Here is a 12504-nt window from a genome sequence, read left to right as displayed (position 1 = left end):
TTTTAAACTTTTATCATTTATTTTCTAACAAAAAAAATTAACGCTAAGAACTTATTGAGGTGCAACGGGTAAATGAGCTCCTTGCGGCTGGAAACCGTTTTCGTCAGCTACGTATGTCACTTCATAGACTTGACCGTCAGCGGCGGTGTATCTGAACGAACCACGGACAGCGATAGCTTCGTTTTCAGATCCGGCGTTGATCAATTGTCCTTGTTCTTGTTGGGAGATACCGTTACTAGTTTCTACCCTAAAATATATAGACACGAAACGTTACGAGTTATTGCTTTCATTTTAAATACATTTGTACTTACGCCCAGTTAAATCCTTCGACTCCAATGTTATCATTTTCATATTTTAACACTTGGGCATCTTTGTCTAGGTTGGATTGGGGCGCAGCTACGGCTACGGCTACGAGAGCGAACAGGGCGATTGCCTAGAACAGAATTAATAAATTAGTATTTAGTTAGAAGTTTTATACTTCCAACAGAACTAGTTGTAATTTAAATAAAATTTTCAATTCTCTCAATAGGAGTGAAGAATGTAGTATATTGACAAATTTTGAAAAGCTTAGGCTACCCCCACCTCATGTTAGTCTTTTAGTACCTTTGGGGGAGCTTGTTTTCCCAGTTATTAGGGTTTTACTCAGGATGCGTTAGCTGTTTCAATTTTCTTGTTTAACTTTCTTATTAATTTGCTTCCACTTTTTTTATTTTCATTAATGCCAATAAAAACTAACACTTCTCATCTCAAGAAATACAGGAACAAACGATAGTGAGATAAAAAAATTTGTTATGTACCTTTGTACAAGGTTAGGTTCACCAGACTTCACATACAATGAAATATTACCCATTAAATAAAAAAATAACGATGAAAATACGATCTAAAGAAAGCATCTCATGCCAAGCTTTAACTGTATGGAAAATAAATGTGAAATTTCTTCCAGGCAGTTGAAATGTCAAAAAGCAAATTTATTTCTGGACCTCAACTGCCTGGAAGAATCAATTTATTTCTTTCAGGCAATTATGGTCAGACAGTAACAGTCTGAAGAGAGCATCTCATGCTGAACGTTAACTATTTAAAAAACGAATATTGCAGTTTTTTCCAGGCAGTAACCCTGTTTTTGGACCTCAATTACCTGGAAGAATCAACTTATTTCTTTCAGATAATTAAGGCCTAAAAGAAGCCTTCACGGTAATTTTCTGAAGAAAGCATCTCATGCCAAGCTTTAACTGTATGGAAAATAAATATAATTTTTTTTCCAGACAGTTGAAACCTCAAGAAGCAAATTTATTTCTGGACCTCAACTGCCTGGAAGAATTAATTTATTTCTTCCAGGCAATTGTAACCTAGACAGTAACTGTCTGAACAAAGCATCTTATGCTGAACGTTAACTATTTGAAAAACGAATATTGTAGTTTTTTCCAGGCAGTAACTCTGTTTTTGAACCTCAACTGCCTGGACGAATTAACCTATTTCTTCCGGGCAATTAAAGCCTAAAAGTAGCCTTCACGGTAATTGTCTGAAGAAAGCATCTCATGCCAAACTGTAACTGTATGGAAAATAAATGTAAAATTTCTTCCAGGCAGTTGAAACCTCAAGAAGCAAATTTATTTCTGGGCCTCAACTGCCCGGAAGAATTAATTTATTTGTTCCAGGCAATTGTAACCTAGACAGTAACTGTCTGAACAGAGCATCTTATGCTGAACATTAACTGTTTGAAAAATGAATATTGTAGTTTTTTCCAGGCAGTAACTCTGTTTTTGAACCTCAACTGAATTAAAACCAATTAGAACCTAAAAGAAGCCTTGACGGTAATTGTCTGAAGAAAGCATCTCATGCCAAACTGTAACTGTATGGAAAATAAATGTAAAATTTCTTCCAGGCAGTTGAAACCTCAAGAAGCAAATTTATTTCTGGGCCTCAACTGCCTGGAAGAGTCAACTTACTTCTTCCAGGCAATTGTACCCTAGACAGTAACTGTCTGAACAGAGCATCTTATGCTGAACGTTAACTGTTTGAAAAATGAATATTGTAGTTTTTTCCAGGCAGTAACTCTGTTTTTGAAGCTTAACTGCCTGGACGAATTAACCTATTTCTTCCGGGCAATTAAAGCCTAAAAGAAGCCTTCACGGTAATTGTCTGAAGAAAGCATCTCATGCCAAGCTTTAACTGTATGGAAAATAAATGTAAAATTTCTTCCAGGCAGTTGAAACCTCAAGAAGCAAATTTATTTCTGGACCTCAACTGCCTGGAAGAATCAATTTATTTTTATCAGGCAATTGTGGTCAGACAGTTACCGTCTGAAGAGAGCATCTCATGCTAAACGTTAACTATTTAAAAAACGAATATTGCAGTTTTTTCCAGGCAGTAACTCTGTTTTTGGACCTCAATTGTCTGGAAGAATCAACTTATTTCTTTCAGATAATTAAGGCCTAAAAGAAGCCTTCACGGTAATTTTCTGAAGAAAGCATCTCATGCCAAGCTTTAACTGTATGGAAAATAAATATAATTTTTTTTCCAGACAGTTGAAACCTCAAGAAGCAAATTTATTTCTGGACCTCAACTGCCTGGAAGAATTAATTTATTTCTTCCAGGCAATTGTAACCTAGACAGTAACTGTCTGAACAAAGCATCTTATGCTGAACGTTAACTATTTGAAAAACGAATATTGTAGTTTTTTCCAGGCAGTAACTCTGTTTTTGAACCTCAACTGCCTGGACGAATTAACCTATTTCTTCCGGGCAATTAAAGCCTAAAAGAAGCCTTCACGGTAATTGTCTGAAGAAAGCATCTCATGCCAAGCTTTAACTGTATGGAAAATAAATGTAAAATTTCTTCCAGGCAGTTGAAACCTCAAGAAACAAATTTATTTCTGGACCTCAACTGCCTGGAAGAACTAATTTATTTCTTCCAGGCAATTGTAACCTAGACAGTAACTGTCTGAACAAAGCATCTCATGTCAAAGGTTAAGTCTCACTCACGATTAACCTTGAAAAAAAAATTATACAGCTTTTTCATCATCATTGTCAACACTACAAGAAACGAAGTAATGATAGAAACAAACAAAATATCTTGAAATTATAATTGACCGATACTGAAAATGTCCGTGGTAAAGTCCGAAACCTAATACAAAAATTTTACGTTCTTCGAGAAATACTGGGCAACAATTTGTGTTTGCTTGTGTATAAATCTTTAGTGGAGTCTCTTCTGTCTTATTGCATAATAGTATGGGGTGGTAGTTACAAGTCTACTCTTCAATCGTTAAGAGTTGTCTAAAATTACATTCTTAAAGTAATTTATAAAAAAATAGACTTTACTCAACTGAGCTACTATACAACTCTAATAGAAGCGATATAAATTATCTTTATATAGAAAAAGTATGTTCTTTTGTATATAGTACAGATATTTAAAAAAAACAAATCACGTATTCCCAAGGTATCACAATCTTACTTTGCCACAGAATCATAAGCAAATTAACCTTCTTTTTGTCGATTATTTAGGAGCAAAATTTTATAACATAATACCCTCTGATATTAAGAATATAACAAATAAGAAAGTCTTCAATCGGAAGGATTATATGCATGAAAATTTTATTAGTTTTAGGCCATTATTAGGGTAATTTTATTACTCAAAAAATAATAGGTTGTAGAGTAGATTACCAACTAATTTTTGAATTGTTTCTCTTTTCTATCTTATATTAAATTCATTATATCTCGTCCTTTTATTATTATTATTATTATTATTGTTGGTATCAAATGGCTTTGAGAGCAGATTGCAGTTATATATCTATGTATATGTAGTGTAGTTTTTGACTACTTAAATTATTCATTTAAAGAACTTTAAGAAACAGCTGGAATCCGAACATGGTCAAGATTAACAGATTTCTTTAATAATATATTTATATATAGGCATACACAAGTATTAAATTACTTAGGTGCTTATTTTGTACTTTTAAACAAATTTATGTAACGACATTTTTTTGGATTAATAAATGACTAGAAATATGACTGGACTGGAAGTGCTTGAAAAATATTAATTGTAGTTTTTTTTAGGCGGTAACTCTGTTTTTGGACCTCTACTTCTTAGACGAATTAACCTATTTCTTCCGGGCAATTAAAGCTTTAAAGAAGCCTTCACGGTAATTGTCTGAAGAAAGCTTCTCATGCCAAGCTTTAACTATATGGAAAATAAATGTGAAATTTCTTCCAGGCAGTTGAAACCTCAAGAAGCAAATTTATTTCTGGACCTCAACTGCCTGAAAGAATTAATTTATTTCTTCCAGGCAATTGTAACCTAGACAGTAACTGTCTAAACAAAGCATCTTATGCTGAACGTTAACTGTTTGAAAAACGAATATTATAGTTTTTTCCAGGCAGTAACTCTGTTTTTGAAGCTCAACTGCCTGGACGAATTAACCTATTTCTTCCGGGCAATTAAAGCCTAAAAGAAGCCTTCACGGTAATTGTCTGAAGAAAGCATCTCATGCCAAGCTTTAACTGTATGGAAAATAAATATAAAATTTCTTTCCATAAGAGTCAACTTCATATACAATAAAATATTACCCATTAAATAAAAAAATAACGACAAAAATTACGATCTAAAGAGAAAACAAAATGCAAATTAATCACTTACTACTTTCATGATGATGTGATAATTCTTCAGCTGATAACACGAACTGATGTAATGACCGATGTGAAAAAAAAGCTCCTTATATCCAACTGATTGATTCTCCCACCATTTTACCCGAAAATTTTATTTTGACATATCGCATAGATTACGGTAATTTTTTTTTATTTAACATATTTCATTTCTAACCTTTAACATAATAGATGAAATAATGTAAAGGTCGCGCATCATTATATTAGATATGAAATTTCTTGACCGGTGTATTGATTTCTTCGTTATAAATAAGTAGGTAATTCTAATTACTTGGATCTACTGGTATTGGGATTGGGTAATGTTTGTTTGCTAAATAGATACTCCTAGTTGACAAAAAAAAAGGAGGAAAAAATGTTTGTTAATCTAGTGCAGATGATTAAATAATTAGTGTCCTAAATATTGAAATACTTTGCAGGGATTGAAATCATCATTTGAATCAAACCCTTAAGGAATTTAATGCAATTTGTGTATTGTTTCAAGTTTTCCAGGAGTGTATATAAACTAAATTTTTACACTTTCAAGCGTTAAAAAATACAAATTTTATGTGCAATTCTACAGGCACAACATTTCACCTACATTTAGTTGCTCCAGGCAGTTGAGATTATTCTAATTTTACAGGCATTTTACCTAATTTTTAATATATTTAAGGAATATATATATTTTTTTAATTTCTTCTCTAAGCACTGAACCCGATATAATTCATTTGGACATTAGAAATATTATTTTAAATATTTAATGAATTCGTGCATTTTAGGAATTCGAAATAATTTTTCATGCTGTTAGAATCATTTCACTTTTTTCATCTCTTCCAGATATTTTCCTTATATTCGAAATTTCTTTAAATTCTTTGAATGTATAAATTATTAGGTGAAATTCCTGGAAAATTTCTTTAAATTCTTGAAAAATAAGGTCAGTTCTTCCAAGAGTCTGAATACTTTAAAAATTATTATAGAAACCTGAAAAAATAATTTTTTATACCTGGAAAATATGGTGATTTAAAAAAATGAGTCCGGAAATATGGAAAACTTGAAAAATATTAACGTTTATAATATTTTTGTATTTATATCATTGGAGTAAATTTGCATGCCTTCTAGGCATTCGGAGTTATACTTTATAGGTATTCCAGGGATATAAAATAAATATTAAAAATACCCCGACCTTTAATTCTATTATCAGAAATAAGAGCCTGCCGTTGCTATATTTTGTAATTTACCAAAGGAATTTCACCGAATTTTTATAAGAAGCTAGAATTATTCTTTATAATTATTGGTATTTTTCAGGCTTCTGTAACCACTTTCTAGCATTGGAAATAATTTTTTCCAATAATCCTAAAATATTAAAAAATAAAATAATATTGTTTTTCAATTATCTGTTATTGATATGAATATCTATCTTAGAACCATAGAAATCTTGTGTTGCTTGTTGTGACAATTTTTTCTGATCTGCCCAAGGCTTTTGATTGCGTTCATCATTGGATACTGTTATGTATTACTGTTGACAGTAATTTTATCCAGAGAGTAAGTTATTTTTATAGAAGGTAACTTAATTATACAATACATCAAATTTAAGGCGGTTTTGGGAGAAAAATCAAAGTTTGCTTCTAGAAATAATTCTTCAACAATTTAAAGTATTTTGATAAAAATATTTATGAACATTGAAAAGGCCTTTGACTAGTGTTTAAATAAAATTTTCAACTGCATCAACCCAACCCAACCTGGGTTGGGTTGGAATTTTCCCGATAGCTCCCATAGAAGCCGAGATATCGACCTCCAAAGTTTGGGTTTTTTCATTTTTCGGGTATACCCCCCCCGTATCGAATTTTTTCACCAAAAATTTTTTTCGAAATCAAACTAAGTATACCAGCGTCTTATTTGGGTCACCTAGATTACGAAAACACCGGGTTATAACAGGATCCGAGCAGAACTAAGGGAATGAGAGCACTTAGTATACCAGCGTCTTATTTGGGTCACCTAGATTACGAAAACACCGGGTTATAACAGGATCCGAGCAGAACTAAGGGAATGAGAGCACTTTGAAAATCCTGAAAAAGTCGTTTTCGACGTCCGTTTTTGAGGCCAAAAATGGGCATCAAAAATTCCATATCTCTGCTATCGTAAGAGCTACGACCTTGCGGATGGTTTCGTTGGATTCAGAATGACGAAACTAAGACAAAACCGTTGGAATTTTCCCGATAGCTCCCATAGAAGCCTAGATATCGACCTTCAAAGTTTGGGTTTTTTCATTTTTCGGGTATACCCCCCCGTATCGAATTTTTTCACCAAAAATTAATTTTTTTCGAAATCAAACTAAGTATACCAGCATCTTATTTGGGTCACCTAGATTACGAAAACACCGGGTTATAACAGGATCCGAGCAGAACTAAGGGAATGAGAGCACTTTGAAAATCCTGAAAAATTCGTTTTCGACGTCCGTTTCTGAGGCCAAAAATGGGCATCAAAAATGCCATATCTCGGCTATCGTAAGAGCTACGACATTGCGGATGGTCTTGTTGGATTCAGAATGACGAAACTAAGACAAAACCGTTGGAATTTTCCCGATAGCTCATATAGAAGCCGAGATATGAGCCTTCAAAGTTTGGGTTTTTTCATTTTTCGGGTATACCCCCCCGTATCGAATTTGTTTACCAAAAATTGATTTTTTTCGAAATCAAACTAAGTATACCAGCGTCTTATTTGGGTCACCTAGATTACGAAAACACCGGGTTATAACAGGATCCGAGCAGAACTAAGGGAATGAGAGCACTTTGAAAATCCTGAAAAAGTCGTTTTCGACGTCCGTTTTTGAGGCCAAAAATGGGCATCAAAAATGCCATATCTCTGCTATCGTAAGAGCTACGACTTTGTGGATGGTCTCGTTGGATTTAGAACGACGAAACTAAGACAAAACCGTTGGAATTTTCCCGATGGCTCCCATAGAAGCCGAGATATCGACCTTCAAAGTTTGGGTTTTTTCATTTTTCGGGTATACCCCCCCGTATCGAATTTGTTTACCAAAAATTGATTTTTTTCGAAATCAAACTAAGTATACCAGCGTCTTATTTGGGTCACCTAGATTACGAAAACACCGGGTTATAACAGGATCCGAGCAGAACTAAGGGAATGAGAGCACTTTAAAAATCCTGAAAAAGTCGTTTTCGACGTCCGTTTTTGAGGCCAAAAATGGGCATCAAAAATGCCATATCTCGGCTATCGTAAGAGCTACGACCTTGCGGATGGTCTTGTTGGATTCAGAATGACGAAACTAAGACAAAACCCTTAGAATTTTCCCGATAGCTCCCATAGAAGCCGAGATATCGACCTTCAAAATTTGTGTTTTTTCATTTTTCGGGTATACCCCCCCGTATCGAATTTTTTCACCAAAAATTGATTTTTTTCGAAATCAAACTAAGTATACCAGCGTCTTATTTGGGTCACCTAGATTACGAAAACACCGGGTTATAACAGGATCCGAGCAGAACTAAGGGAATGAGAGCACTTTGAAAGTCCTGGAAAAGTCGTTTTCGACGTCCGTTTCTGAGGCCAAAAATGGGCATCAAAAATGCCATATCTCTGCTATCGTAAGAGCTACGACCTTGCGGGTGGTCTCGTTGGATTCAGAATGACGAAACTAAGACAAAACCGTTGGAATTTTCCCGATAGCTCCCATAGAAGCCGAGATATCGACCTTCAAAGTTTGGGTTTTTTCATTTTTCGGGTATACCCCCCCGTATCGAATTTTTTCACCAAAAATTGATTTTTTTCGAAATCAAACTAACAATACCAGCGTCTTATTTGGGTCACCTAGATTACGAAAACACCGGGTTATAACAGGATCCGAGCAGAACTAAGGGAATGAGAGCACTTTGAAAATCGTGAAAAAGTCGTTTTCGACGTCCGTTTTTGAGGCCAAAAATGGGCATCAAAAATGCCATATCTCTGCTATCGTAAGAGCTACGACCTTGCGGATGGTCTCGTTGGATTCAGAATGACGAAACTAAGACCAAACCGTTGGAATTTTCCCGATAGCTCCCATAGAAGCCGAGATATCGACCTTCAAAGTTTGGGTTTTTTCAATCAACATTTCAATCAACAACTTTTTGCAGAATTTGCTGTTCTCCTTAGGGCGGGAGTTTCCCTAATGCCACATGAAAGATTTATCAAACAGCGAAAGATGCTACTGCTGTAATTTTTTAAAGTGGAAATGCCAATTTATTAGTTTGTTAATCCAGAATCTCTAGTTGCGCATTAAATGAGATGATTAGGGCCACTCATACTCAAAATAAGTCATATTGACTTTGAATAAAGAGAGGCTTGATTCTAATATCATCTACGAAGAGCATGATTTCTGATTAAGATGCCCTCTCATATATTATGGACTTCTTAATTGCAAATACTAAATATATATAAATAATTTTAAGTAAAAAAGGCACAATTTTTACAATTTTCATTTAATATTTACAAGACTTAACGTAAAAAAAGTCACATCATTCAATCTAAGCTACGGGCAAATGGGCACCTTGTGGCTGGAAACCGTTTTCGTCAGCTACGTATTGCACAGAGTACTGCTGACCGTCAGGTCCGGTGTATTGGAAGGAACCACGGACAGCGATAGCTTCGTGTTCAGATCCAGCGTTGATGAGTTGTCCTTGTTCTTGAGCAGAGATTCCGTTGCTGGTTTCGTATCTAGTAATTAAAAACTTTGTTAGTAAATAATGGTTTATGGTATAAGAGTTACTGTTTACCCATAGCTGAACTTGTCGACACCAATGTTGTCCAGTTCATTCTTCAAGATTTGAGCTTGAACATCGCTGGGGTTCTGGGGGGCAGCTACAGCTACAGCTACGAGAGCAAATAGGGCAATTGCCTAGAAAAAGGATCAATTTAACATATCTTCATACTCCTAATTATTCTTAGATAATGCACTTACTACTTTCATTGTCAGTTTGGTTCTGTTGCAGTTCTAATGTTAACTGATAATATTTGAAAACTCGAAATTCTTTTTATATAGACATCTTTTGTGCTGTTCGCACGAAATTTGACCCTGATCTTTTACGCGGCTCTTTAATCACCCATGATATATCAATTTGCGACTTTTAATTTGCAATTTAGATGTTTGTCTTGGCTTATGTTTCTTTTTAACTCACTAATCTTAGATGACAACGGCTGTGAAATAACTGAACAATTCCAGAGAGTAAATTACTATGAATGAAAAGTGAAAAGTGTTGTTCCCTATGAATAATAAATTGAGGTGTGGTCAATATAGTTTTATGCAGGTATTGAAATAAATAGCAATAAATATGCTGAGCACTCCTTGTACAAATTCGTAAATAATTCGATTATCTACAATTTAATATGTAAAAATTAATTATAGACGTTAAAGGATGATGAAGGTTTAGTCTTTGGAGCAGTTTGAATTGGTTGTTTTGGTCATTTAGTTCTTTTTTACACCGATTTTCTTTAGAAAATGTACAGCAACTCATCCTTATTAAAAATTCAAATTTTTACTTGTTTTCAACTAATTTTCAATGGTAAAATAGATTTTTAATATAATGCGTGAAAATTTCAAGCCATTTAAAGGGCTTAAAATTGACTTATGATGGTATATACAAATTTATCAATATATTGAGAGGTGTAAAGAGAACCAAAGCTATTAATTTTTATTTCTTAAAAATTCAGAATTTTCGGATCGTAATCAATGAATTTCTTCCAGGCAATTGAAGCCTAAAACAAGCCGTCACGGTAATTGTCTGAAGAAAGCATCTCATGTTAAACCTTAACTGCTTGAAAAATATTTATTGTAGTTTTTTTTGGCAGTAACTCTGTTTTTGGACCTCAACTGCCTGGACGAATTAACCTATTTCTTCCGAGCAATTAAAGCCTAAAAGAAGCCTTCACGGTAATTGTCTGAAGAAAGCATCTCATGCCAACCTTTAACTGTATGGAAACGAAATATAAAATTTATTCCAGACAATTGAAACCTCAAGAAGCACATGTATTTCTGGACCTCAACTGCCTGGAAGAATCAACTTATTTCTTCTAGGCAATTGTAGCCTATACAGTAACTGTCTGAAGAGAGCATCTCATACTGAATGTTAACTAGTTAAAAAAGAAATATTGTAGTTTTTTCCAGGCTGTAACTCTGTTTTTGAAGCTCAACTGCCTGGACGAATTAACCTATTTCTTCCAGGCAATTGAAGCCTACAAAGAGCTTCTTCTATGCTTCAATTGCCTGTAAGAAATAGATCAATTCAAACAATAACTGTTTAAATAAAGCATCGCAAGCGTATTTCATGCCAAATCAAGAAGCAAGCGCTTGGAGTGAAATGTAACCCTCAAAACCGGTTTACCTTCAACTGCTTTAACTAGAACTACCTATGAATTCCATTCTATGCACATTTGTAACCCTTCAAGCTAGTCAGACGTTTGAAGATGACATAGTTATTATGTCATAGCAGAGATCTTGACCTAAAAATTAAATCCTCCTAAACACAATACATGACCAACTTACGGAAAACTGAAGGAGATATTTAAATCAGATATTCCCATGTGTTTTTGTTCCTTATGTGCAAAAAACGCATATGGAGTAGAAAGACTTACTAGGAAGGTGATAAACAAAATTCAAGTAGAACAGAGAGCGATGTTAGATTTATCCCTTAAAAACAGTTTCAAATCATATAATTAAGGAATGAATCGAGATTTACAGAGACGGACCAAGAACTGGATGCAAAGGGCTCAAGAGAAGGAAACAATGGAATGATTTCTTTTTAGCAATGGACTTAGTACGACTATTGATGTTACTGATGTTGTAACTGATTGGTACGAGTGTATATAAAAAAATTATGATTTAATCCATGTATTCTTATCACTGCAAGTTTTCGATTAACTCATAGATCGCTGCCTAAATTCAATAGACCCAATGAAACGTATTATTTTATTCCATATTTTTTATTATCCTTATAAAATTAGGCAACAACAATATAAAACATTAATCACTTATTGAGGGGCAACAGGCAAATGGGCACCTTGTGGTTGGAAACCGTTTTCGTCAGCTACGTATTGCACACTGTATTGCTGACCATCAGGTCCGGTATATTGGAAGGAGCCACGGACAGCGATAGCTTCGTTTTCAGATCCAGCGTTGATGACATGACCTTCTTCTTGTGCGGAGATTCCGTTGCTGGTTTCGTATCTAGTCAGTAAAACCTTATTAGTAAAACATGGTTGATAGAAGAACGGTTGCTTACTGCTTACCCATAGCTGAATTTATCGACTCCAATGTTGTCCAAGTCACTCCTTAGCACTTGAGCTTGGGCGTCAGCTGGGTTTTGGGGAGCAGCTACAGCTACGGCTACGAGAGCGAAAAGGGCAATTACCTAAAAATTATTATTTTAATTAAAATCAATTATGAAATGAATAAACACATCAACTATTATTTAACATTTAATAATGTATGCTAATTTATACATAAAGCACGTACTACTTTCATTGTTGTTTAGTGATGGTTCTTCTAATGTGAACTGATGAATTTACAAATTTCAGATGTTATTTATATAAAAGTCTTTCACCATAGGCACCCGGAATTTAACCTTGACTTTTGTGAACCTCTTTGGTGTGGTGTCAATTCATTTTTTAGTGAAGATTTATGTATTTTTGTTTACTTTAAATTCAAAAATTCTGGAAAAATGTCTCACATCAAACATATTCAATGAGAATCTTATAATAAAGCGTCTTACAGAGCTTTGATTTTCAGTTTTTCAAGATAAACTTCATCAAATTCTACCTTAAAACGTTCACGAAGGAATGAGGTAAGCCCAGTCAGGTTAGAACCTTTAACTCCATTATAAGC

General features: G+C 34.3%; 3 protein-coding genes across 3 annotated transcripts; all 3 read right to left on the bottom strand.

The window, feature by feature from the left end:
• LOC126746016 (flexible cuticle protein 12-like) lies at positions 1 to 4722 on the bottom strand. The gene is made up of 3 exons (XM_050454104.1): positions 4633 to 4722; positions 312 to 433; positions 1 to 247 (listed from the first exon to the last, which is right to left on the bottom strand). The coding sequence occupies exons 1-3, from the start codon at positions 4639 to 4641 to the stop codon at positions 52 to 54; spliced, it is 327 nt and encodes a 108-aa protein (XP_050310061.1). The 5' UTR covers positions 4642 to 4722; the 3' UTR covers positions 1 to 51.
• A 4368-nt stretch (positions 4723 to 9090) lies between these two features.
• On the bottom strand, positions 9091 to 9736 carry LOC126746018 (flexible cuticle protein 12-like). Its single transcript, XM_050454106.1, has 3 exons — positions 9586 to 9736; positions 9401 to 9522; positions 9091 to 9341 (listed from the first exon to the last, which is right to left on the bottom strand). The coding sequence occupies exons 1-3, from the start codon at positions 9592 to 9594 to the stop codon at positions 9152 to 9154; spliced, it is 321 nt and encodes a 106-aa protein (XP_050310063.1). The 5' UTR covers positions 9595 to 9736; the 3' UTR covers positions 9091 to 9151.
• Positions 9737 to 11584: 1848 nt separating this feature from the next.
• Positions 11585 to 12176, bottom strand: LOC126746014 (flexible cuticle protein 12-like). Its single transcript, XM_050454101.1, has 3 exons — positions 12136 to 12176; positions 11910 to 12031; positions 11585 to 11847 (listed from the first exon to the last, which is right to left on the bottom strand). Exons 1-3 carry the CDS (start codon positions 12142 to 12144, stop codon positions 11652 to 11654), a joined length of 327 nt encoding a protein of 108 aa, XP_050310058.1. The 5' UTR covers positions 12145 to 12176; the 3' UTR covers positions 11585 to 11651.
• Between the last annotated feature and the right edge of the window lie 328 nt (positions 12177 to 12504).

The sequence above is a fragment of the Anthonomus grandis genome, chromosome 16 (genome assembly GCF_022605725.1).
Source record: "Anthonomus grandis grandis chromosome 16, icAntGran1.3, whole genome shotgun sequence".
In the NCBI taxonomy this organism is placed as follows: Eukaryota; Metazoa; Arthropoda; class Insecta; order Coleoptera; family Curculionidae; genus Anthonomus; species Anthonomus grandis.
This window is presented reverse-complemented; position numbering and strand designations above follow the sequence as displayed.